The sequence below is a fragment of the Acinonyx jubatus genome, chromosome B4 (assembly GCF_027475565.1).
Source record: "Acinonyx jubatus isolate Ajub_Pintada_27869175 chromosome B4, VMU_Ajub_asm_v1.0, whole genome shotgun sequence".
NCBI lineage: Eukaryota > Metazoa > Chordata > Mammalia > Carnivora > Felidae > Acinonyx > Acinonyx jubatus.
In genome coordinates this window covers 69,670,458-69,696,281 of record NC_069387.1, presented here as the reverse complement: position 1 = coordinate 69,696,281, position 25,824 = coordinate 69,670,458, and the positions used below count along the sequence as shown (strand labels likewise).

The 25,824-nt window shown below is 36.7% G+C and overlaps 1 protein-coding gene across 2 annotated transcripts; it reads right to left on the bottom strand.

Moving 5' to 3' along the window:
- Positions 1-404: 404 nt before the first annotated feature.
- On the bottom strand, positions 405-25,786 carry IRAK4 (interleukin 1 receptor associated kinase 4). 2 transcript variants are annotated; one of them, XM_015075938.3, is made up of 12 exons: positions 25,655-25,786; positions 19,351-19,520; positions 16,449-16,594; positions 15,434-15,616; positions 14,782-14,942; positions 13,811-13,875; positions 10,969-11,083; positions 10,465-10,574; positions 6,586-6,769; positions 5,668-5,730; positions 1,934-2,092; positions 405-1,807 (listed from the first exon to the last, which is right to left on the bottom strand). In XM_015075938.3, exons 2-12 carry the CDS (start codon positions 19,509-19,511, stop codon positions 1,772-1,774), a joined length of 1,383 nt encoding a protein of 460 aa, XP_014931424.1. In that variant the 5' UTR covers positions 19,512-19,520; positions 25,655-25,786; the 3' UTR covers positions 405-1,771. The 2 variants fall into 2 exon arrangements, with proteins under 2 accessions (XP_014931424.1, XP_014931425.1); XM_015075939.3 differs by lacking the exons at positions 16,449-16,594; positions 25,655-25,786 and having other exon boundaries at positions 19,351-19,490.
- Positions 25,787-25,824: the final 38 nt, after the last annotated feature.

Sequence of the window (25,824 nt, the reverse complement as noted above, 5' to 3'; positions counted from 1 at the left end):
AATGGGGAAACTTCATTGTTGTCTTCTTTTTAGAAATTGCCACAGCCACCCCAACCTTCAGCAACCACCACCTGATCAGTCAGCAGCCATCGACATGGAGGTGAGACCTTTCACCAGCAAAACGATTATAACTCCCTGTGAGCTAAGATGATAGTTAGCCTTTTCTAGCAATAAAGTATTTTTAAATTAAGGTAAGTACATTATTTTTTAGACATAATGCTACTGCACAGTTAATAAACTACAGGATAGAATGAACATAACTTTTATATGCATTGGCAAACCAAAAAATTTATTTGACTCACTTTATCGTGATACCTACTTTATTGTGATGGTCTGGAACCGAACTTTCATACCTCTGAGGTATGCTTGTGTTTTGAAAGTGAAAAAAAAGGACTACAGATAGCTGAGATCTATGAGCATTTTATATAGGACCAGAAAGTGGACAGAGCAATAAATGCTTTAGAATGTCTTAAATTTCTCTTAATTATATGTCACAAAAGTAAGGCAAAACATTTATCAATTGTTCCTATTACCTGAGTGGTTTTCATAGAACATAAGGAGAGAAACTAAAAATTAAAAATTTTTAGTTGGCTAGCTAGCAAACCAGTGGGTCAGAAATATGGTTCAAAAAACAGTTGTTCTTTCTAGAAGAATTCAGTTTCTTGTGGTTATACAACCCAGGTCCCAGTTTTTTATGCTGGCTAACAGCTGGAAGGTAGCCCTTAGCCTAGAAGGCCACCCGTAGATCTTAGCCAATGTGGCCTTCTTACAACACGGTAGCTTCCTTCTTCAAGGCCCACAGGACAATGTCTCAGACTTCTTGTAAGAAACCATCTTATTAGGTCAGGCCTGCCCAGCACAGTCTCTCTGTTGATACTCAAAGTCAGCAGATTAGGGGCCTTACCAACATCTGCAAAATTCCTTCATTATGGAATATGTTGCCATATAACATAATCTAATAATGACCATATCATCAGGTAATATTTGGTTAGTGGTGAATGCTTAAAATAGTACATTGCGGGGCACCTGGGTGGCTCAGTTGGTTAAGCGTCCTACTCTTGATTTCAGCTCAGATCATGATGTCACCGGTTCAAGAGATCAAGCCCCATGTCAGGCTCTGTGCTGACTGTGCGAAGTCTGCTTGGGATTCTCTATCTTTCTCTCTGCCCCCTCCCACTCATGCAAGCTTTCTCTCTCTCTCAAAAAACACACTGTGAACACAATCCTATAAACAAACGACTGTAATTGGATTGTATAAACATCTACATAAACTTTAAATTTTACATCACTTTACATGTTACAAAGTGCTTGTACATAGTCTGCATCATTGGATTTCCAGGACTACCTGTCAGAGAAGCACAGTAGATAATTAGCCTAATGTTACCAGTGAAAAAACAAAGGCTCAACGCTGTTAAGGGATTGTCCAAAGCTCTATGGCAAATTAGTAGTGGAGTTAGGGCTTCAGCTTCGGGTCTTTTCACCCTATAGTCCAGTCCCCTTAATTGCTAATTCTATGGTTTTCAAACCATGTTTGGTGAGGTTCTAAGGCGAGGTCTTAGGGATTACTCAAGAACTGAGGGTGACACTAAAAAGCCAGGGATTAGGGTCGATACAGTGGCTCTACTTTTGTTGTTCTATATATATATGTGTGGGGGTTCCATGCTCCATGCTGCCTTGTTAAAGGTAAAAAAGAATGTTTATAACAAAAATTTAGTTTAAAAACTGTTTTACATAGCTGTATATAAAAAACCAAGAGTCTTCCAGTGAAGTTTCAAGAAACTGTCATTTCTTGCAGCAGCTGTTGAACCTTTCATAAAGACAGAAAAAAACAACAAAAAAAATGCATTAAAGGGTTGGTTTGAAATGTACACTTAGGAAAAAAAAGATGAACCCTACCTTCTTCACTTTTTCAATAAATATAAAAAACCAGTACCTTCTTAATATCTGGTCTCTTATTTTTCTTTTCATGCAAGCATTGACTGGCAACAGAATACATGGTTTCAATGGAAATGGGATCAATGTCATTCATCTTCGTATCAATATAATCTTCAATTGTCTTTTCTTCATCTTCGATTTCTTCTTTAATATCTAGCTTTAAAACAAATGTTAAAACTTTAGTAGGAGTTTCAAAGAAAAGTGAGAGAAATCAGAATGTAAATGGATTTATTTCATCTACTTCATAGCAACATGTACTCTTATTTTACTGTCTATTTTTATAACCTTACTAAGAATTAAAGACATACAGGAGAAACCCTATTTGTCTATTTATACATCTATTCATACCTAGGTACATACATACCTTTTAGATACTTTCGGCCATTTGCCTTCTAATTTTTGTATTTCTGTTGCTGAGCTAATTGCGCTCATGTTCCCATTGGCAGCATTTACTAGGCTGCTCGCCCAAGGTGATTTGCTTCTTGATGTGCTCCTGATAATGCAGTTCCAATTTCTGGACCCAAAATCCTCCTCCCTGGACAGGCACACTTGTCTATAGGTACTCAAATTATTGAATCAAAGATAAAGAGGTAGAAGGAAAAAGGGGACAGGGCCATGATAAAAAAGTACTGTATAGGGAGAGAGACATAGAACTAGGATGATGTAGTGGGTCAAGTGATGGCCCTGAAAACAGTATGTCCAAGTCCTAATCCCCAGAATCTATGCTTATGACTTTATTTGAAGAAAAGGTCTTTGCAGATGTCATTAAGCATCTTGAGATGAGATCATCCTAGGTTATCCACGTGGGCCCTAAATCCAATGACAAGCATCTGTAGAAGAGACAGAGAAGAGAAGAAAACAGACACAGAGAAGACAGTGTGACCACAGAGGCAGAAATGAATGATGTGGCCTCAAGTCAAGGAATGCCAGCAGCCACTAGAAGCTGGAAGGGGCAAGGCAAGAATCTCCTCTGGAGCCTCCAGAGGGAATATGGCCCTGACAGCCCCTTGATTTCAGATTTCTTGCTTCCAGAACTATGAAAGAATAAATTTCTGTTATTTTATGTCCCAATTTCTTACAGCAGCCCTAGGAAACTATTATCATGGAAAAGACTACTTATGTGAGGTCAGTTGTAAACCCTCCAGAAACTCTTCCAGAAGAATTTTAAGGGGCGCCTGGGTGGCTCAGTTAAGCTTCTGACTCTTTGTTTTGGCTTAGTTCATGATCTCATGGTTCATGGGTTTGAGCCCTGTATTGGGCTCTGTGCTGACAGTGTGGAGCCTGATTGGGATTCTCTCCCTCTCTCTCTCTCTGCCCCTCTCCATCTCTCTCTCTCAAAATAAATAAATAAATACACATTAAAAAAAAAAAGAATTTTGAAAGCATTTGGGTGATGGCAGAATCTAGTGATGTAAAGGTTCTTTCAAGGCTCACTCACTCCCTTTTGGTTATATTTGTAATAAAATCTTACTACTTTATGGTCATCTTGCATGCACACCTTAAGGGTAAGTAAAAGGGTATAATCTTCCCTGAAGTTTTATGATTTTCATTATTATATGATCATGCATAAAGGTTAGGACTGAGATGGACTGTGTGTTTTTCTGTATTTCATCCTTACTCAAACCAAAGGTTTGAGTCTTTCATAATATATTAAAGGAGAAAAAGTCTGAGGGAAAAGGATTTAGGCTTTTAGACAGGTAGGCTTTGCTTAAAAAGTATAAATTACACAGTAAAAAAAAAAAAGGAGAGTTCTTTTAGTTTTTTTTAACTGTCTTATATTTTTATTTATTTATTTTTAATTTTTAAACATTTATTTATTTTTGAGAGACAGAGACAGAGCACTAGTGGGGGAGGGGCAAAGACAGAGGGAGACACAAAATCCGAAGCAGGCTCCAGGCTCTGAGCTGTCAGTACAGAGCCCGACGTGGGGCTTGAACCCATGAACAATGAGATTATGACCTGAGCTGAAGTCAGATGCTTAACCAACTGAGCCACACAGGCACCCCAACTGTACTGTTCAAAAAAAAAAAAAATTTTAATGTTTATTTATTTTTGGGAGACAGAGAGACAAAGTACAAGCAGGGGAGGGGCAGAGAAGAGGGAGACACAGAATCTGAAGCAGGCTCCAGGCTCTGAGCTGTCAGCACAGAGCCTGATGCAGGGCTCAAACCCACGAAGCTCAGATCATGACCTGGGCTGAAGTCGCACACTTAACCCATTGAGTCACCCAGGCACCCCTGTATTTTTAATTTATACACTTTCTCTGTATAATCCCATCCACACCCAAAGCTTTATCTACACTTGGACACTAATGGTTCCAAAACATTGTATCTGCAGCTGAGGCTTCCTTCCTGATGTCCAACACACAGTAAGTAATGTACATACACTATAATAACATATATATAGCTATATATAGCTATATATTATATAGAAGATATTATTATGTAGATAATATAATAATATAAATATATATTATACAAATAATAACTTTTCACAATAATGTTATGTTCTGTAAATATAACTTAATGCGAAATGTTATGTAATATATAATACTGGAATAGTACATATCCGGGAAACCATGGAAAGCTTTATAATGTACTTTTTATTAAGGGACACCAGTAACAATATTATAATATATAGATATCATACTTATGGCTTTTCTTAAAAGAGTATGATACCAAACTCTTGAGCAAACATAGCTTTTGACTTTCTAATCTCCATAGGGAAATAATCTGTTATTCATGTATTATCTGAATTTTTCACACTGGTTTGTCTCATTAGAACACATAAATTAGAAGAAAGTCAGAGTAGATATTTAATTTTAAGAAAAGCTTATACATGATAGTATTTCTGTAATCTTTAGTTTACAAAAGATTTTTGTAAATATTTAGTTTTATAAAAAGACCCTCTAACTTCTTAAAATTTACTATATGGGGGAAAAAAGGGGCAAGGCATAATTTTCTCATAACTTTAGCATTCAGTTAGTCTATTTATGTAATTGCCAACGAATGCCGAATATAATACACAGGTAATGTTTTCTATCATAATTTTATAATTAAAATACTTCATAGCGGTGCCTAGGTGACTCAGTTGGTTGAGCGTCCGACTCTTGATTTTGGCTCAAGTCATGATCCCAGGGTCGTGGGATTGAGCCCCACATTGGGCTCTGTGTTGAGTGTTGTGCCTGTTTAAGATTCTCCTTCTCTCTCTCCCTCCCTCTCTCTCTCTCCCACTGCCCTCACTCCAATTCACACTTTCTTGCTCTCTCTCCCTCAAATAAAAAATAAACAAATAAATAAAATAAAAATAAAATACTCCATAATAGAAATAGATAGCAAATTTTACCAATAATTCTATTCTGATACAAATGTGAAAGGAAGCAATATTGTTTTTTCTCTCTGAGCTGAAAAGTCTGTTAGTAATCATCCTGAAAGTAACAACAACAACAACAAAATACTGGAGAAGACCTAAAAGATTATATAGTTCTATTCTGATATTACCCACAAAGAAACCAGAACATAGAATATATAAGTGACTTTACCAAGCTTCACAAATCCTTCATGGCAGAACTGAGATTAGAAGTCTGTTATGCTTTTTCCATATGCCACTGGGTAATTGCCAATGGAAAAATTGCCAATAGAAAGTGACATATCTAGATGCCAAACTTACCCATACAAATTTAGATTATAAATGCAAAAGTAAAGGACTGGAAAAAATGAGTCTTTCAATTACCAATAACTGAGGTTCACGGTATTCATCTACAGCTGGAAGTCCAGTTATTATTTCTAATAAAACCTATGAAGACAAAAAAAGATCCATTACTGTAACACTCAAGACAACATATAGAAACTAGACAGAATATGGATCTTGATTATGAAATCTGATTAATCATTTCCACACATTGCATTATGCCTTTCAGGCATTAAAGCAGAAAGGACATGAGCTGTGGTCATTTCTCACCATCATTCCCTCACAGAAACCTTGGGTTCCAGCAATCCCCACAAGCAGTACTTTTCGATTGTCAACTTACTAAACAATCAGCTCAACTCACTATGTATTCTAGACATTCTGTCCCCTGTCTTGCAGGGGATTCTTCACAAGAATAATTGTCTCTGGCTTTTAGAATATTATTTTCTAAAGTTTAGGCCTATCCTACAACTCTGTGCCTTAACAACACAGTGCTATGAAGTTAAATTTCCACATAGGAAACATACGCGCAAAAATAAGATGAAGTAGCACCTAACTTCTCCAACCATTTCCACTCACTCCATATTAAAAGTTATTAGGAACAGACCAGTAGATCAGAAAATGCCAAAGTGTACATCTGTTAAAAAATATTTCATTTAAAAACTGACAGTAAAATACATGCTGTATATGATTTGCTTTATGCACTAATTTAAGCTTCATACTAATTTGTGAGGATAGTGTGCTAAAAAAGTCATTTCTTACAGTAACTTCAGAAACCAATTTAAAAGTTTACAAATTTGGAGAAGCTTTTATGACTTTCTCGTTTAACTAAAGGTTAAAGTAAACAATATACATACTTACATAAGAGAGCTAAGAAAGACAGGTGTGTTCAAAATATTCTACTTCAACTTCACAGTTATAGCCAGAATGATTATTGTTACGAATTATATATGTGAAACTTACCACACCAAAGCTGTATATGTCAGATTTGGGTGTTATTTCTCCTCGTAAAGCCTCAGGTGCCATATAAGCTGTTGTTCCCACAATTCTGCTAGTCATGACTGTTTGGGCAAACTTCTCAGAAGCCCGTGCAAGCCCAAAGTCTGATATTTTGGCTGTAAAGTCTTCATCTAGTAAGATATTTGCACTGAAATAAAGTAAAGTTTGAAGAAAATATTTTTCTTTTCAAGCAAGTCAAACAGTCAGGTGTATGAACATACGTACATATTTACAGAGTAGACTATTTTATAATACACATCATAAAAGCCTGAAATTCGTGTAAACAAATCTAGACTTCAGATTGAAGCTAAAGAGAAATAATTGTCTTCTTTTTCCTTTTTGTTTCTTGAGGAAAAATTTTAGAAGAATATAAATGAAATAAAACTGTCCACATTAGTGAGAGATAATTTCATTGTTTCACAAATAATTTATTTTGGGAAAATATCCCTCAGTCTCCTAAAGCTCCAGTCTTAAATTCCTTTCCTAACATTTCCCAACTCATTTAAGAACAAATTTCCAAACAAAGTATCTTAATTATTCATCTCTTTATTCTTTTTTTTTAAGTTTTTAATTTTAATTCCAGTATAGTTAACATGAAGTATTATATTAGGTTCAGGTATTATTCTCTCCCTCTCTCTCTTTTTTTGTACTATCTGATAACTTTCAAAGAGGAAAGAACATGGCTAAAAGGTTCATTCATTCATTACACACATTCACTCATACACACATACTCACATTCAATAAAACTTTATCAAGGACTTGCTATGTATAATAGTATTTGATCTCAGTGCTGCATAGAGGGGGAGTTTTCAAATCTTGTCCGTGACAAAGGTATATACCTAATTTTAAAAATCCAAAAAATATTCCACAATGGTGATGTTATGTACAAAACGCTGAGAGAACAACTAAATGCCTGGAAGAACTGGAGAAAATTCTAAAGACAGGGTAAACAGTGTGCTTAAAGGATTGTTAGAAGGTGATGGTTAAATGAGGGGAAAAGGTATTTTGGCAAATGGAGCAACACGTACATAGTGATGAAAACAAAAGCATGAGATCAATTTCAAGAAGCTGGTGCCCATGGAACATGGAGAGAATATGAACTTCATTCTGTGATAGCAGGACGCCAGTGAAAGTTTCCTAGTAATGAATTAGTGCTATTACACCTGATTTTTAGGAACACTACCTGGCCAATGTAGTAGTGAATGGAAGAGAACTGGTACAGACTGGTTAAAGGCTGACCATGAAAGCTTGTAATAAAATAAGAGATACAGTCTAGATAAAGAAAGAACATTGTGGGTGAAAAGGAGCTGAAAAGTTTGAGGCATGTTCAAAGGAACTTTGTAATTAGTCTGATATGAGGAATGAGAAAGACTAGCTGGGAGACAGGATGAATAGTGACTTCATTTAATCAGGAAGAGAATATAGGAGGAAGATTGGTTTGGAAGAGAAAATGAATTTGATTTCTGACATGTTAACTTGGAGGCTGCTGTGGGACATCCAGGTGAGGTATCTTTGGCCTGGAGATACTGAAAATATAGGATTGGAGGCTGATGATACGGATGATGATAGAGTCACCCACAAATAGATAGTAGGTGAAGTCAATATAATGTCAGTCAGCAAGAATACGTTGTGAGAACAGAAGAGACAGGAGGTGAGAACATGAGGAAATGCACCAATATGTAAGGGATGAGAGAGAGTGCCTGTCCTGTCATCCAAGCTTGATCCCTTTATCTGGACTCCGTCCTAAATTCTCAGGAACCTTACTCTATAAATTATCTTCTTCTTTCTTCTACTTATCATCTCCCTCTTCCCATAGGCATAGAAGCATGCTTTAGTCTTCACCATCTAAAAAAAAAGGTTTCCTGAGTGACATATTATTTTCAGCGATCATTCTTCACTATCCAAATGTCTTAAAAGACTTGTCTACACTCACATCTCAGTTCTCCAGCTTTCTCTCTCCTCAACTACAAGCTGAATTCTGCCCAATTGCTACGTGTGGAAACAGAGCTCTGTAAAGATACTAATGACCTTCAGGGCACTAATCAAATGGTTATTTTCAATCCTCATCCTGACTTCCAGAAAGCAACTGATATTTTTGACTAATACTTCTTAGGAAATGCTCTCTTTCCTTATTTTCACGGATACCACACTTTCCTGGTTCTCATCTTACCTTTCTATGCCTATTTTCTTAGATTCCTTAGGGATCATGCTCTTCCAGTTGGCCATCAAGTCTTAAAGTTCCTTAGGACTAAATCTTGGGACCTTTTCTTAATCTCTATCTCTCCTTAAGTGAATACAATCATATGACAGGTCTTCAATTATCGCCTACATGCAAGTAATGCACAAATTTAATGTCTTCAGCTCAGACTTCTTTCAGGTCCAAATCTGTATATCACATTGTCTGTTTAACATCTCTACTTCTATATCTTAAGAGAATCTTAAACATAACATGTACAAAAGAGAATTCATATTCTCAACCCTCAACCTGGTCCTCTTCCACACATCATCCCAGAATGCAATTCAGGAAGCTATAAATCCAGGAGTCATTCCTGACATGTCCCTCTTCCTGACCCCTCTGCAGCCAAGATATCAGCAGGTTCTGCTATCTTAAATCTCTCAAATCTGCCCACTTCTTTTGATATGAACAGCTATCACCAAGACTTCTGTGAAAGCCTAACTCTCCCTTCTTACAAACTGTTCTCTACACTGAGAGTCAAAGTGACCTTCTCAAAACTTAAACATGAGGCCACATCCCTACTTATAATTCTTCAACGGCATCTGGTTATTTGATGATAAAAATAAAGTCCTTACCTTAGTCTATTAAATCCTACAGGGTTTAGCTCCTTGCTGATTTCTATAAATTTATCTTGTATCAATCATTCCTTCCATTTCTGCACTTCAGTTATAACTGTGTTCGTTTCACTTCCTGTAATTAATTCATCATGACCCCATGCTCCCTCTCAACATTGGTTTCACAAATGCAGAATGCTGTTTTCCCTACCTTCTTTAGCCACCCTCAACTTGAGCCCACTTATTTCCCACTCATTCTTTGGATCTCTGCTAAAATATCACATCCTCAGAGAACACTTCTTTATACTAATATTTATATTAAATACTGTATACTGCACACTAAAGTTTATGATCTTGTGATCATTCGTCTGATGTCAAATGCAACAAGTGCTACTTTTGCTAAATATATTATCTTCAGTGCCTACCATATGGTAGGTGCTCAATTAATATTTGTTACTTATGTAAGAAGAAAGAGACCTGAAATGCACCCATGGAGGATGAAAGTGATTCAGAAAATAATGGTGACCTCGAAAATAATTTTGACAAGGTAAAAGTGGTCAAGAAAAACAAAATGCCATGCTATCAAAAAAAAAAGAAAGGCCATGTAGGATGAGCACTAAAAATAGATCACTGGGTTTGTAATAAAGGAAATTATACAACATCTTAATGAGAAGACCTTTCATGGGGTGCCATAAGTTAAGACATGCATATGAATATGAATTGAAAGAGTGAGAGCAAGTTATTCTTTAAAAAATTTTTTTTAAAATGTTTGTTTATATTTGACAGAGAGAGAGGGACAGAGCATGATCAGGGGAGGGGCAGAGAGAGAGAGAGAGAGAGAGAGAGAGAGAGAGAGGGAGACACAGAATGGGAAGCAGGCTCCAGGCTCCGAGCTGTCAGCACAGAGCCTGACCCGAGGCTTGAACTCAGAGACCGCGAGATCATGACTTGAGCTGAAGTCGGACACTCAACCAACTGAGCCACCCAGGCGCCCCTAGAGCAAGTTATTTTTTAAAGATGGTTCTCCAAAAGCTTTTTAAGAGTAGCATTTACCTTTTAATGTCTCTATGAATATGATGGTTTTCATGTAAAAAACTGATGCCAGTAGCTGCACCCTGAGCAATCTTGCATCTCATATGCCAAGAAAGTGGTGGAGTATCATCCTTATAAAGTAAGAAACCAACCCATTAAAAAAAAGAACAACTTTCTCAGCAACTGCTGAAAATGATATCATATCACCCAGATTTAGAATTGCAATTTTTAAAAACTGTTCAAAAATAATCTCTCAATAAGATCAAACCGGAGTTACCATTTCTTATTTGACAATAAAAATATATAAGAGCATCTTCAAAGACTAGTCTTGACTGATAATTTTATGTTTAAGATTATTACCTAATAGAATGGCAATCCCAGTTGTTTACCTATCAGCTGTATAATTTTCAAAGAACAAGAAAAATATTAAGATTAATGTGGTTCAAATAACCTTGTCACAAAGTGAATATTCATATTCCAACACATAAACAGAAAGCCAAGCAATATGATGAACAAATATCTTACCAAGCAGGACAGCCTGTCCAGCAATGAGCCATTGGGCATGTAAACATACACTAAGCAGAGGTCATCTCCATCACTTGAGAAACCAAGTAGTTCTACTAAGTTTTCATGTTGACACCTACGACAAATAATTTTGCACTCAAAATTATTATGATACATACATACATTCAGCTGTAGGTTGAAGGTTATTCAATTTGGAACTTTAACAGAAAAAAAGGAGTAAGAAAATATTGATATGCTATGTATCATTATATTATAATATGTATGTTTATAGTATGTATATTTATTACAACCGCTTATAATTTTCTGCAAACAGTTCTTTCAGACAATACTGATCAACATTAGAAGCAACCCCTTTTTCCATTTTATAGTAAAAGCTCAATACTTTAGAACTTTGGAACTTGTGACAGTTTGGTTAAGGACTTGGGTTGATATTTACCTTTGCGTAGCACAATTTTCAATGATAGTACAGGCAAGATTTCAACAAGTCTGCTGAAACTGGTATGACAATCTTTTCAGGAACTTTTTAACATATCCAAAGCACTGATTTATAGACATGTGATCTTTAAACACATCTAATTTACACATTTCTGATCTTTAATGATATGTTATTTATAACCTAATTTGAGTTTCTTTATATACTTGAATAAAACTAAAGAGAGCTGAAACATAACAAAACCTTAGGTTTCCAAGGCAAAGTTGAAAGAAAAGTGGTCAAAGTCCTAAGTTTAAAGCCTAGCTTTGCCACCCTCTGGATATTTGACCTATAGGCCAAATTAACAGTTAACAGGTTAACAACCTCACTGAACTTCAGCAACTTTACCAGATGTGGATAGTAATACCGATTACATAACACGGATGCTCTGAGAATTGAATGAGCAAATACATGAGAGCCTAGAAATATACTTAGAACATGATAACATTCCATCCACGTGCTTACTCATTTTGATTCAATATCATCTAAAATTCTGACATTTCATTATTTCAAATCAGACTTTAATTTGAAATCAGTCTGTCCTCATAAATATTTTAAGAAGTACAAATTAAAACAGTAAGTGCTCTATTTTCCACCAAACTGGCACATTTTTAAAATGAGTTGGCAACATTTGATGACTTTATACTATATACAAGGCACTGCAGTAAATGATTTACCTGCTTTGTTTTATTGAATTCTCACAATAACTTAATGAAGTAAACACTATTATCCCATTTTATAGATGAAAAAACTAATGAATAGACAGTTAAGAAACTTGGCCAGGATTATTTTGCTAGTAAGATCCAAAAATTGGTACTTGTTAAAAAACAGTGATAATATTCAACGGTGGTGAGGTAAAGGTGAAATTTGACATTGTAATACATTGCTGGCAGGAGTATAAATCACTATTTATAAAGCCTTATTTGGACATGTACTTGAAAAGTTTTTAAGAAGTTCATGAATTCTGAATGAGTAATTCTTCTAGGACTCTACCTGATGAAATATGCAGAGCTGCATTTAAAGATTTATGTACAACAAGATTTAATGGAGCTTTAATTTGTAATGTTGAAAATTAGAAATTAACCTAGTAGGGTAATGGTTAAATAAAATATAATCATCATATATGCCAAATAATTAACATATAATACCTTGAAATTAATGTATGATAACAAAATGTTTTAAAATTATTTTTAATGACATGGGAAAATCGTATACACACATCACGAGGCAAGTACATCAAAATATTAGTCATGGTTATCTCTGAGTGATATATTTAAGGGATGATTTTTATTCCTGTAAATATATATTCCCGTATTTCGTAGATTATCTACTTTGGACAAATTACTTTTAGGATTGGAGAGTCGGTGTTAGAGTAGGGGGAACAAAATCCTGAAAGAGGTTTTTGTTTGTTTTTTTTTTTTAAATCAGTATGCATTATTTTTACTGTCACTGAATTAATTCCAGTCTGTTCTTTCTTTCTTGAGGTTAAGCAACTAGAATCGGTAATTTATAGCAATGGGTGTAACTGAGTATAAACTGGTAAATCTCATTAGAATTGTACAGTGACTGAGGGTGACTACACTTACGGTGGTGAGCACTGAGTAATGTAGAGAACTGCCGAATCGGTATGTTGTACACCTGAAACTAATAGAACGCTGTATGTCAATTACATTTCAATATTAAAAAAATACATTTAAAAAAAAGTAAAAAGAAAAAAGGTCAAGCTCTGGAATCAGATCCTAATATGAAAGGCAGATCTGATTTTTACTGGCTATGTGGCCTCGGGCAAGTTACTAAATGTTTCTAAATCTCAATGAAAAAAAAAAAAGGTAGGGAGGTTACAATAACCTTTATGAGGATTAAATGAGGCCACACACATAAAATACACTGCACTACAATTATTAGAATAATTTCCTGATTTGTTTCCCTTATTCTTCCTGAAGACACCCAACAATTTTCAAGCATACTGGGTCAAAATTTTCTAAGCATTCTGGCATATAACTTTTTCCTGGTTTAGGGTTGTTGTCTAAGGGCCTATTATTCTATCATTTTTTTTTTTTTTTTGTATCTCTATAATTTATCTGTCATGAATTTTGGGAGCAGCAGAGGATAATGGAAGATATTTGAAATCCTTTGTAACTTTGCTATGATTTAAAATAATAACCGCTGTTTTATCTACAGGCATATAAGCATATGCAGTCACAGAATTATAGAGTCAAAATTCTTTCAATTCCTCTAATCTGAACCCTTTATTTTAATTTTACATATCTGAAAATATCACTAGTTCATGGCATACTCTGGGTAAGAAACCAGGCCCCCTGCTTCTTGTCCTGCTCTTTTCCATTATACCACACTGTCAAATTAACTTACTTTGCCATAACTTTTATTTCTTGATCAAACTGCTGTTTCAGTTCTTCAGTACTAATGTCAACCATCTGAAAAAATAATATGTAATATAATACAACATGATAACCTTAAGGCTCCTAAAGCTAGAAGGAGGCACAAGCGATTGCCTGGCTGATCTTGCTTTCTTTAAAATAGTAAGGCATTATTCTCTCCCTTCTGTAGAATAACCGAGAACTGGAAATATTACTGATTTGTTCAAGGTCCTATGGCTAGTTAGCAGAAGGAAAAAACCTTAAAAACCATATAAGTCTCAGTTACTGTAGGAACAAAATGAAATAATGTGAGACTTCATTGTATAAACATTCTGAAGAAAAAATTTGCTGTAAGAAAACATAAACAAATCTGAAGGCAAAAAGAACAAAACCTGCAAAAGTATTTGTACTGCATATGACAATGGGTGACTATTTTTATCATATAAATATGTATTATATGGATATTTCTAAAACATAATAACAGATTTATAATATAACAAATCAACTACATGCTGAACACTCTAGTAGCAATGGGAATGAGGGATCTAGACAAGAATTTTTTCAATCTTTTTTCTTACTGTGTAATTTTTAAACTTCATTTTTAAATGAGAACAGTAACATAAGAAAGTTATTTTTACAAAATTCTCTTAGTGTCTTCCCATTTTAATCTTGATTATGCATAAAAGCACTATGTAGAACAGGGCTTCTCAACTTTATTTTGTGATTCTTCCAAAATTATATATACAATTATATGTGTATGCCCATAACTACATTTTTGTAGGGACAGGATCCATAGCTTTCAGCAAAATTTTAAGTGTTCAGAACCACCAGCTTAGAAGATGTTTAAAGAAAATATGCTCTGAAATAATGTATTTCCTAAGGACTAATTTAAAGCTTAAGATAGAGCACCCTAGGAAGCAACTTTTTCCTTTAATTCTTTTTACTCCTAAACATGTAACTTACTGCTGCAAGCTTCTTCACTGCTACAGTTTTGTTGTTCACGCAGCCTTTATACACAACTCCAAACCCGCCCTCTCCCATCTTGTTGCCACCGACAGAAATGGGCCTTTCATCAAAGTTATTTGTGACATTCTTCAATTCATAAAATGAAAAGCTGTGAAAACCTATAATGTCAATGAAATAAGAAAAAAAAGTGCTTCAATAAAAAAGGATATTGGTTTTAATAACGTCAGTGTTTTCTCAACTTGATTATTTCATGTATACACAAATATTTAAACTTTGGATTAGACAGGATAGGAGAGAGTAAAGCTATATTTTAAACTAAAAATTTAAGTTTTATCTTGAGAATTCTGTTTGGTGGTCCTCCACCCAAAACTCTAGTCACTTATTTTCTTTACAAAATGACCTTTTCAAGTTATGTAAATATTTATACATTTTTTCATATTTCTATGGTTGTTTGTATATTCTGTTGACTGTACTCACTGATAACACACTAATACAATGAAGATGGTGTTTAATAGGTCAGGAGGGAAAAAAAGAAAACTCACCAAAGAGCTATTGCCAGTGTGCACAAACAAAAGGAGAGATTTATTTCAAAGCAGTGATGGGCTTAATGACAAACCCGCCAGGGGAAAGCACTGCATATGTTACTTACGTGTATCACTGCCTGCTAAACTTGTATTTTCTGGACTTGAGGAGTCAGGGGGCATATAGTTTTGTTCAAGATCCTGCACAGGTAACACAAATGTCCTGTCTTTGCCACAGAGAGGCATTTCTTTCTGCGGAACTGTTACAGCTTCTTTAGCAGGTAGTGTATTAACAGTTTGGGGAACAGCATCTGCCAAATGAAGTTACAAGTTGTTCTTCAATACGGAAAAGTGTTTGTCCAAAAGTTAAACTAGGAACTTGGTTCATTTGACATCACTTCAGTTTCCACATGTCAACCCCATTTTCTCATAGCACACATGATAAGCTACCTAGTATGAATTTGTGAGTTTGGGGTTAAGGTGATTAGAGAGGGTAAGGCGATGTTTTCAAAAAGTCTATGAGCCACCTACATCAGAGCACTGAAGTGCTTGTTTAAAAACATAGACCTTAACCCAAGTCAAGAATTCTGATACAACCAGGAAGCTACCTGTTTAACAAGAACCCCAAGGGATTCTATTGCACACTGAAAAGTGACAACTGCTAGCATAAATGGCATCAAAGGGAAATAAGGCTATTAGGAAGGCATCTAGACAGTAACCCACCAGAATACAATGTAAGGATATCATGATCACAGAGTCCCATGAGGGTGGAGGTTAAGGGTAAAGAAAATCAAGAGCTAAAAACAAACAAACAAAACCAACCAACCAACCAACCAACCAACCAACAAAAAACACCCCAAAACTAATTTTCATCCTTCTACACTTCCTACTGGCACAAAACTACCTGACTTGAGTGGTGGGCTCAGGCCCAGTCACGAGGCCTCCTTCTCCTCAGCAGCAAGTCCACAGTGCCCTATGTCTGGGGTGCTTTTTGAGTTGGGGAGGGTGGAAAGAATGAAAAGGAGTCTCAAATGTAAAGTTCATCTACTAGGAGAAAAAAGTCCAAGTAAGAAGACATGTTCCCATTTCTGCCACTTGCCTTTGCACCCTAATCGTTGATGCCCTACTCATGCTCAAGTTTACCTGGTAGCAAAAGACTTGCTGGGGCAAAAAACTCATTTTGGACCAAAAGATCCACAAGATCACCAACTGTGCAATTTGTGGTACCCCAGTCAAACAGTAATTCACAAGTGGGGCTTTTTCCAGTTTGAAGTAATGCTTCAAATCTCCTTAAAAGCAAGCAACAAAGAAACAAAATTAGTATGTAAATAGGCTTAACGTGAAAATAGGAATTATTCCCTCATGCACTTGTCTGGCCCATACCATCTCCTATAGTATTAAAGGAAAGGGGCAGCAGAAGAACCAGCCAGAATTACAGAGAACTGGGAAGATAGGCAGAAAGGAAAAAGATGCTGAAGGTGATTATACTACAGGTTAGCATATATTGAGTACTTACTGAGTATCTGCTCAGTGGGCCATGGGATGCACCCACATAAACTCATTTAATTCTCAAAGATACTACAAATGTAGTACTAATTATGAATGAGAAAGCAAAGCATAAAGAGGTAAAATAACCAGCCCATAGCCACACAGCCAGAAAACTGTATCTAAATTGAGATCCAAATTTAGATCTCACTTGACATAAGGGTCTGCTTTCAACCTACTAAGCTATATTTCTTCCCTACCTGACTTAATAACTCTGCTAGCCATATGAGTTTAAAAAAAATTTTTTTTTAATGTTTATTTATTTTTGAGAGACAGAGTGCGAATTGGGGAGGGGCAGAGAGAGAGAGGGAGACGCAGAATCCGAAGGAGCCTCCAGGCTCCTAGCTGTCAGCACAGAGCTTGACATGGGGCTTGAACTCACAAACCATGAGATCATGACCCGAGCCGAAGTCAGACATTTAACCAGCTGAGCCACCCAGGCGCCCCTTAAATTTTGTTTTAATGTTTATTTTTGAGAGAGAGAGAAAAAGAGAAAGGTAGACACAGAGGACAGAGGATTCGAAGCAGGCTCTGTGCTGACAGCAGCAAGCCCGATGCGGGGCTCTAACTCACTAACCATGAGATCACAGCCTGAGCCGAAGTTGGACGCTCAACCAGTTAAGCTCCGCAGGCACCCCCAGCCATATGATTTTCAATAAACCCTCCTGTTTAATGAAATACAATACTATACATAAACTTGGAGAATTATTCCTTTGATTTTAATTACATTTTAGTTAAATTAAGGAAAAACAGGTCAGTTTTTTGTTCTTATTTCTTTAAAAATTAGTTTGGAAACTAACACTTAAAAATGTAACAATTTTTTCTGGTTTTCCTCCAAATTTTTTACATTGAAAAATGTCAAACCTACATAAAAGTTGAAAGAATAATACCATGAACAACCATTTGCCCTTCACCTAGAAGCACTAATTGACCAGTTGATAACACTTTGTCACACTTGTGTTCTTGCCCTCTCCCTTTACCTGTATGTGTGTGCATGGGAGCACATGTGTATGTGCACAGGCTTTACAGTGGAAGCCAGACACCTGTACAATGTCTCACAGTCTAGATTTGTCTGACTACTTCCTCATGATTAAATTCAGGTTAAAAATGTTGGGTAAGAACACTACATAGGTGACAATGTGTTCTTCCCACTGTATCACATGCAGAGGGCACATAATGCAGTCTGTACCATTATTAGTGACCCAAAGTTTGATTACTTGGTTAAGGAGGTGTACTTCAGATTTTTTCTTTGTAAAAGCACCATTACCCTTCATAATTCATAAGTAACCTGTGGATAATACTTTGAAATCTTATGCATATCTTGTTCATTGACAACTTTTCATCTTGTCGTTTTAGCATCACTGATGAGTCTTGCATGAAGAATGGTTGTAAATTGGTAACTTTTCTATCATTTTTTCAATAATTATTTGTTACCATTAATCTGTAGAGAAGAGCTTTTTCTCCGGCCCCCCCCCCCCCCCCACTGCCTCAACCATTCTCCAGAAGGTTTTTTGTTGTTTTTTTTTAATTTTTTAACGTTTATTTATTTTTGAGACAGAGAGAGACAGAGCATGAACGGGGGAGGGTCAGAGAGAGGGAGACACAGAATTTGAAACACGCTCCAGGCTCTGAGCTGTCAGCACAGAGCCCGACGCGGGGCTCGAACTCACTGACTGCGAAATCATGACCTGAGCTGAAGTCAGCCGCTTAACTGACTGAGCCACCCAGGCGCCCCCAGAAGGTTTTAATAGTGTATCAGTAAACTATCTTTGAAAGTTGCCTTTCAAGGTTTAATCTTAAACTTCTTTCAAGTAACTTAAAGTGTTTATCCTTCATATGAGGAAACACTTCCTAGAAGGACTAAGAAGTTAAAGTTTTGGGATCTTTATTAGGTTAATGCTGAAAATCATAAATTAATGTCTTTTCCTCTTACTTCGAAAGACAGATTTTGATATAGGTTTGAGCTGAAGTAATAGCTTCAAAAATAAAATGTGTACTTGTATTTTACTACTAATAAGTAGACAAAGAATGAAATTATCTGAAGATAGTGTTGAAAAATCCTAAGAACTAAGAATTCTGTTTATAGATGTGTACATTTATAAGCAACTTTAAAATGTTAATTTGAAGAACTCCCAAAGTACACTGGTAAGGTGGAGTAGAGATTTATACACTTAGAATTTTACTAGAGATGCTTATAATATCCTATGTTCAATCTGGAAATGACAAGTGTGAGGCAGAGGGAACTGTTCTCAGCTTGCTAAACAGAAAACTATAGTAAAAGTAGGAATCTTGATTCTAACCCAAAAACTTATTTGCAAGATCACAATACTAGCCAAGCTAACATAATGGAGAAGGAATAAAAAAATCATACACACACACAGAGGAAAAAGAGAGAGAGAGTTTTACTTTCTGAATTGCAACATTAGACAGTATTTACATCTATTCATCATTCTAGATTGTGATGTAAGAATTTAAAAAGGAAGAGAATTTTATAGGTTACCTTATGTGAAACTGATTGTATCTATCATCACCAGATGGTTTTTTAATAGCTACCGCTAACTTCTTCCATCCTTCTTGAGGATCAATAAAATCTGACAGCTTCCTGATTAGTCCAACATTGAGGGAGCGCACATATGTTGAAGATGTTATGGGTTTATTCATCTTCTCTTCCTAAAATATGGAAAATTCTCATTAAAATTTTACAGTAGTTTTAGTGATGACATCTGTAAGCTTATAAATCACATTTTTCTACAGTATATGAAATGTTGGCAACTGATTACACCATAATAAAGGAACACTCCAAAGTCAACTGATATCCTAAGAAGAAATTAAAATTGTGGTTTATTTGTTTAATTGTCCTCTGTTCTTACTTACTTTCTCTACCTATAATTATCAATAAAAAATGGAAGAATCTTTTTCTGACACTGACATTTCCCAAGTATAATTTATCCAAAGGAGTAAAAAATTTACTTTTTCGGAAAAATTCCTGTGAATATATTCAGGAATCAAATCTATTAAATAACAGAGATTTATTTTTCAATTTAAAATATTTTTCTCAATCAGTATTTAGTTACTATGAAACATTTACCACCACTCTTTGGTAGAAGTAAAAAAAAAAAAATGTACTGAAATAATTTGAGTAGCATTAAAAGACACGGTAAATAGTCAACTTTTACTATAATATCTCTTTTTCAAATGTTCCACATTATTTGAATCCAGCAGACCTATCTGATCATAATTCATTCTCTACTAAGCCAAACCCTGTGGTTCACCACTTTACACTCTAGAGCAAACCTTTATTTCCTTATTCCCCTTTTTCTTTTGCCACTGCACCCTGGAGAGCATCAGCCAGGGATAGATTTCACAATTTTACTGGTACAACAGCATTGCTGAATATACCTAAGAGAACCTGGTAACTGAGCGGACTGGTATGAATACAAATTAATGGGGACCCCTTTTCCATGGGGCCTTCAACACTGCTGTTAATCCTTTTACTTGTCTTCTCTCAGCTTATTGTCCTTAGTGACTATTTCACACCTTACCCTCTTTCCATGTGGTTTTATTTGATCTCTATGCGTCTCATTTTTAGCAAGTAGCAACCTTTCCTTCTAATTCATCAAGACAGAGAGATTTAGATATTCTTCTGTCAATTATTTTCCTGCTTCCCTCCATATATATATATTTTTAAAAATTTTTAATGTTTACTCTTTTTTGAGAGAAAGAGAGAGACAGAGCATGAGCGGGGGAGGAGCAGAGAGAGAGGGAGACACAGAATCTGAAGCAGGTTCCAGGCTCCATGCTGTCAGCACAGAGCCCGACGTGGGGCTACAACCCACGTACTGTGAGATCATGACCTAAGCCGAAGTTGAGGCCCAACCGAATGAGTCACCCAGGCTCCCCATCCTCTTATATTTTTAACTTTAAGATGTACTATAATTAAATTTTGGAGTAAAAAATATATTCATGTGGTATAAAATTCAGAGGCTATAAAAGAGTAAGAAGCAAATGTCTCCCTGATCCTAGGCCTCTATATTTATATTCTCTTCTCTTTGGCCTTCTTTTACCATGGCATCTAAGTAGGTCTATCTGCCTTCAACCTAATTGTCTTTGATCACTGCACAATGTAACTGTAATCATGTATTTATTTGTTTAGTACCTGCCTCCCCCATCAGATTATAAGCTCCATGAGTTCAGGGACTATGCTCTTTCATTCACTAATATAAAACTAGTGACTAGCACGTGGTATATATTGCAGATAAATGTTAGAAATGAATGAATTTGTTGTCTAGTACCATGCTAAGTAATTCATATATTTCACTTAACCCTTACAGTGATGAAGACAATTTTAACATCTTTACTTCACAAAGGTAGTAAATGAAGACTTGTACACGAATCTGTATCTTACTCCAAAATTCATTCCATATGTCCTTGCTTCTATAACTCAATGCATTGTTTGAGTCATTCTCTTTTCTATAAAGACAAGACATATCCTTTCATATATTCATATGTTCAAATAACATGTCAGGCTTTGGGGGCGTCCGGGTGGCTCAGTTGGTTAAGGGTCCAACTTTGGCTCAGGTCATGATCTCACGGGTTCGTGAGTTTGAGCCCCATGTCAGGGTCTGGCTGACAGCTTGGAACCTGGAGCCTGCTTCAGATTCTGTGTCTCACTCTCTTTCTGCCCCTCCCCCGCTGATGCTCTGTCTCTCTGTCTCTCTCTCAAAAATAAATAAACCTTAAAAAAAAATTAAAAACAAACATGTCAGGCTTTGTACTAAGTGATGGGAGCTACAGAGAGGAGAAAAATCTTTGTTTTCAAGCTTCTCAGTCCAGCAGGGAATACAAAGAGTGAATGACAAATGTTACAAGAGGGGTGTGCAGGGTGTGGATGCCCAGTGAAGGAGCATCAAGCCAAAGCAGTCTAAAGGAAATATATCAAGACAGATTTAGGTGGGGTGGGAGATTAGAAGGATGAGTGAAAAGGAATGAGCATAAACCTAAAAGGAAATTCCAAGCAGTAGGAATAGTAGGGAGAACATGGATTAGGCTCAGGCAAGGAGTTTGCTATGGCTGGAGCATGGGATGCATGTCATTAAGTAGTAAGAGAAGAGGTAGGAGAGGTAGGCAGGGCCAAATCATCACGCACCTCAGATATTAAGACAAGGAGTTTAAGCTTTCTACTAAAAGTTATCAGGAAGCCATTTCAGGATTTTAAAGAAAGGTGTCATGAGATCTTATTTGGTTAAGTGGATTCTCCTGGATAAAAAAATTTGAAGGGATGTATATTGAGATAAAGAGACCAGTTTGAAGACTTTGCAATAATCTAGGTCAGCAGAAATGAAAGCCTGAAAAAAGTTGAGGAATGGAGGGAAAAAAAGACTCAAAGATTTAGGAGGCCAAATTGAAATAATTTAACGACACATCAGATATTAGAGGGAGAGGAGAGTGAGGGAAATCCAGAAGCTGATTCCTGGTTTTTTGGCTTGGGCAGTTAGATGATAGAGGAAATGAAGTGTTCATGGTCATGTTAAATGTGAAATATCTACCTCTGGCACCATCTAGGGGATTTGGCACTAAGTAGCTAGATATATGGCCTGGAGCTTAGGAGAGAGGCTTAAGTAAAGAATGCTCAGTGTATGAGCATTCTCAAATGTTCACAAGTAAATTGTTGGTTGAAGCAACAAGTAAATATGAGGTTGCCTATTAGGAACATATAGAATATGAAGAAATGAAGAGAAAGAAGAACCTTTAAAAAGTATTGATTAGCCATGGAGGTAAGAAAAAAAACTAAGACAATAGCATATCAGAGATTTCTAGAATAGGGGATAGGTTGGTATAAAAGACCCAAAGAGGTCTGATAAATACTGATGGGTGTGTTAGATTTGGAAACTGGATGACTTAAGAACAGTTTTTATAGAGCAGTGAATGAATGATAAAAGTGCATTTTCCGAGAAATCTGGGTTTGAAGGGAAGGAGACACAGAGACAGAGACAGAAGGCATCAGTTCTCAAATTTGGTCTTGGTACCCTTTACACTCTTAAAAATTTCTGTGGACTCCAAAGAGTTTTTGTTTATGTTGGTTACATCTATCAATAGTTACCTTCTTAGAAACTGACACTGAGAACTTTAAAGATTACTTATTCATTAACTGATTAAAAATAATGAACATATTACATGTTAGCACACATATTTTGATAAAAATACATTTTCCAAAATAAATAAAAGTGTGATATTATTTTACAGTTTTGTAAATGTCTTTAATGTTCAACTTAATAGAAGACAGCTGGATTCTCATATCTGCTTTTGCATGTAATCTGCTGCAATATATTGATTTGGTTGACATATATGAAGAAAATCCAACTTCACACAGACACATAGCTGGAAACAGTATTTTAATAGCCTTTTCACAAAGTAGATTTTTCTCTTTGACACTATAGTTAACCTTGATAAAAGATAATTTCCTAAACCATACCAATGAACTTTGTTTCATTAAAGTTCATTGCATTCTGAATCAATCTTTTACTCATAAGCGATTTTGACCCTACAAACCTCTTGAAAGAGACTTGGGGACACCAACAACATCCTGAAAACTGCTGGTTTAAGATTTGCTTTTAGAGTTAAGCCTGGTTGACGATACAAAAAGGGATAGTGAATAGAGTATAGGTGAAGATGTAGCCTTGAATAGAAGGAAGATTCTTCCAAATCTTGAAAAGAGGAAGCAGAGGTTTGGATACAGACATATTTGAAGGGAGAGGGAGAATTCTCACACAATGTTATTTTTTGGTGAAGCAGAAGGTGAATTCATTTAGGGCTCAGTAAAATAACTGCCCAATCACCTTGAGGACAACCAGGTAAATGCCTAGGATTTCTTCAAGCTCAATGCAAAAGGCACTATTGGCTTTCCCTGATAATCATCTCCTTTGCTCCAAACTGTCACCAGTCACTCTTCCAGCATAACAATTATCATATTTTATTGTTTAATGTGTTTGCCTTCTCTTCTAGATGGTGTGCCTTCCTAAGCAGGGACCCAACCAAATTGAGCTTTAGCAGCTACTCAAAATAGTTGTGTTGGATGAAAGACTAATTTTAAAAATTTAATTTAGTTTTTTCAAGTTTATTTATTTATTTTGAGGCAGAGAAGAGAGGGAGAGAGAGAGAATCCCAAGCAGGCTGAAATATTGAATATTTCAGAATGCTAAAATAAATAAATCAAAGTAGACTGAAGTCTACTTTGTGCTGGATACTGATCTAAGTTCCTAGAGATAAAACATTAGGAAAATATGAAAAAAATAATTGAACTCATGGGGCTTATATTTTTAACAGAGGAAGATAGCCAATAAGCAAATAAACTCTATACTATGCTACATAGTGCAGACAAAAATAGAGAAGGGGTTTCATTTTTAAAGAGGGTAGTCAGAGTAGGCCTCAGTAAAAAAGTGCCATGTGATTAAAGGTCTGACGAAATGGGAAAGTCAGACATTGGGATATCTGTGGGAGAAGCTTGGAGACAAAAGGAATACTAAATGTAAAGGTCTGGAGTGGGCCCACTGAGAACAGCAAGGAGATGCTAAGTCTGGAGAGGAAGGAGCAGGAAAGTAGCAGATTAGATGAGAGAGGTAGGCTAGAGCCTATAGCCTTTGTATTGATTTTGTTTATCCTCTGAGTGAGAAGACAGTGGAGGCTTTGAGAATGGAGACATGTACTCTATATTCATGTCTTAAAAGGACACTGGGGCTGCTGCTGAGAATAAAGGATATTGGAGTAAGAGTGGAGAGGCAGGGAGTGACCAATTAGTAGTTCACCAACAATCCAGGTGGGAGGTGCTGGTGGCTTGGGTGGTAGCAGAAAAGGTGCAAAGTCTTAGGATGCTGTATATTTTCTGAAGTAGAGCAAATAGAATCCTATGTGCTGATATGAAGGGCAAGGAGATTGCACCAAGATTTTTGGCCTGAACGTTTCCTGACATTTACTAGGATGGAGAAGACTGTAAGGTGCAAGTTTGGCCCGCAGGATCAGGAGCTTGGATTGGACAGGCAGAAAGCAAACTTCAAATGAGTGCTCAGCTTGAGAGAATAAAAGAAATAATGAACTTTCTGACCGATCTCTTCAAGGATTACCCTTAGAAAGGGGAAAGGCTGGCTTTAATATTCTCCACTCTTAGGGCTCCTTGGGCAGTAAGTTTTTCAAGCACAAATACAGCTATCTGTTTCCATTTTAAATGGCATTTTCTCGCTTTCTCAGGGTCTGCTTTTTATCCCTTTGTTATCTCTCTTGCTCCAGGCTGTCAGGTATACTTTTCCCATCTGATTCTGTACTTACCTGATCCTGACAGCCTTCACTTTCTAATTTCCTGTAAACTTGGAAGCCAGAGTGACAAGTTAATTAGAATCTTGTGGAGGCCCAGAATGCTTTCCATGCCACGAGCATCTCTGCCCGGAGCTGGCCTTACTTCCTGGTTCTCGGGAAAAGAGATTCATTTCGTAAATTGGTTCCCGCAACACAACGCCTGGGTGTTGAGAAACAGGACGCGAGGTCTGACACAGCCACACAATGAACTTGGTGACGCCTCTCCACGCCCCGGGCTCCTCCCCAGGTTCTATTCACTTTTTGATCCTCGGGAACCCACCCAAGTTTTTAGCCTGGAGCAAGCTGTGCGCACACAAACTACTTCCTCTCTAACTTTTCTCACTTTGCTATTTTCCTTCCGAAACCGTCCCTCAACAACCTTGCGGCAGAGGGATGGAGGCCGGAGCACAGATCTTGGACGACCTGTGAAGAAGGCGCGCACGGCGGGAATCTCTTACCTGCCCAGTAGCGGGGCGCCAGGGCGGCTGGGGCGCCTGGGCGGCCGGGGCACCGCCCAGCTGAGCCGGCTGCGAGGCAACCCGGACTTGGAACAGCAGCGGAGCGGGGAGGGTCCCACCTGTTTGTTCCAGCACGAGACCCCGCCCACGTCCAAACCCCGCCCCTCCTC

Excerpts from the sequence above, each read along its gene's own strand:
- IRAK4 (XM_015075938.3), bottom strand. The coding sequence starts at position 19,511 with ATGAATAAACCCATAACATCTTCAACATATGTGCGCTCCCTCAATGTT. Across the intron at positions 16,595-19,350 it reads TACAATCAGTTTCACATAAG|GAGATTTGAAGCATTACTTC; the intron begins GTAACCTATAAA and ends CTTGCTTTTAAG. Across the intron at positions 10,575-10,968 it reads TGGACAGGCTGTCCTGCTTG|GATGATACTCCACCACTTTC; the intron begins GTAAGATATTTG and ends TTACTTTATAAG.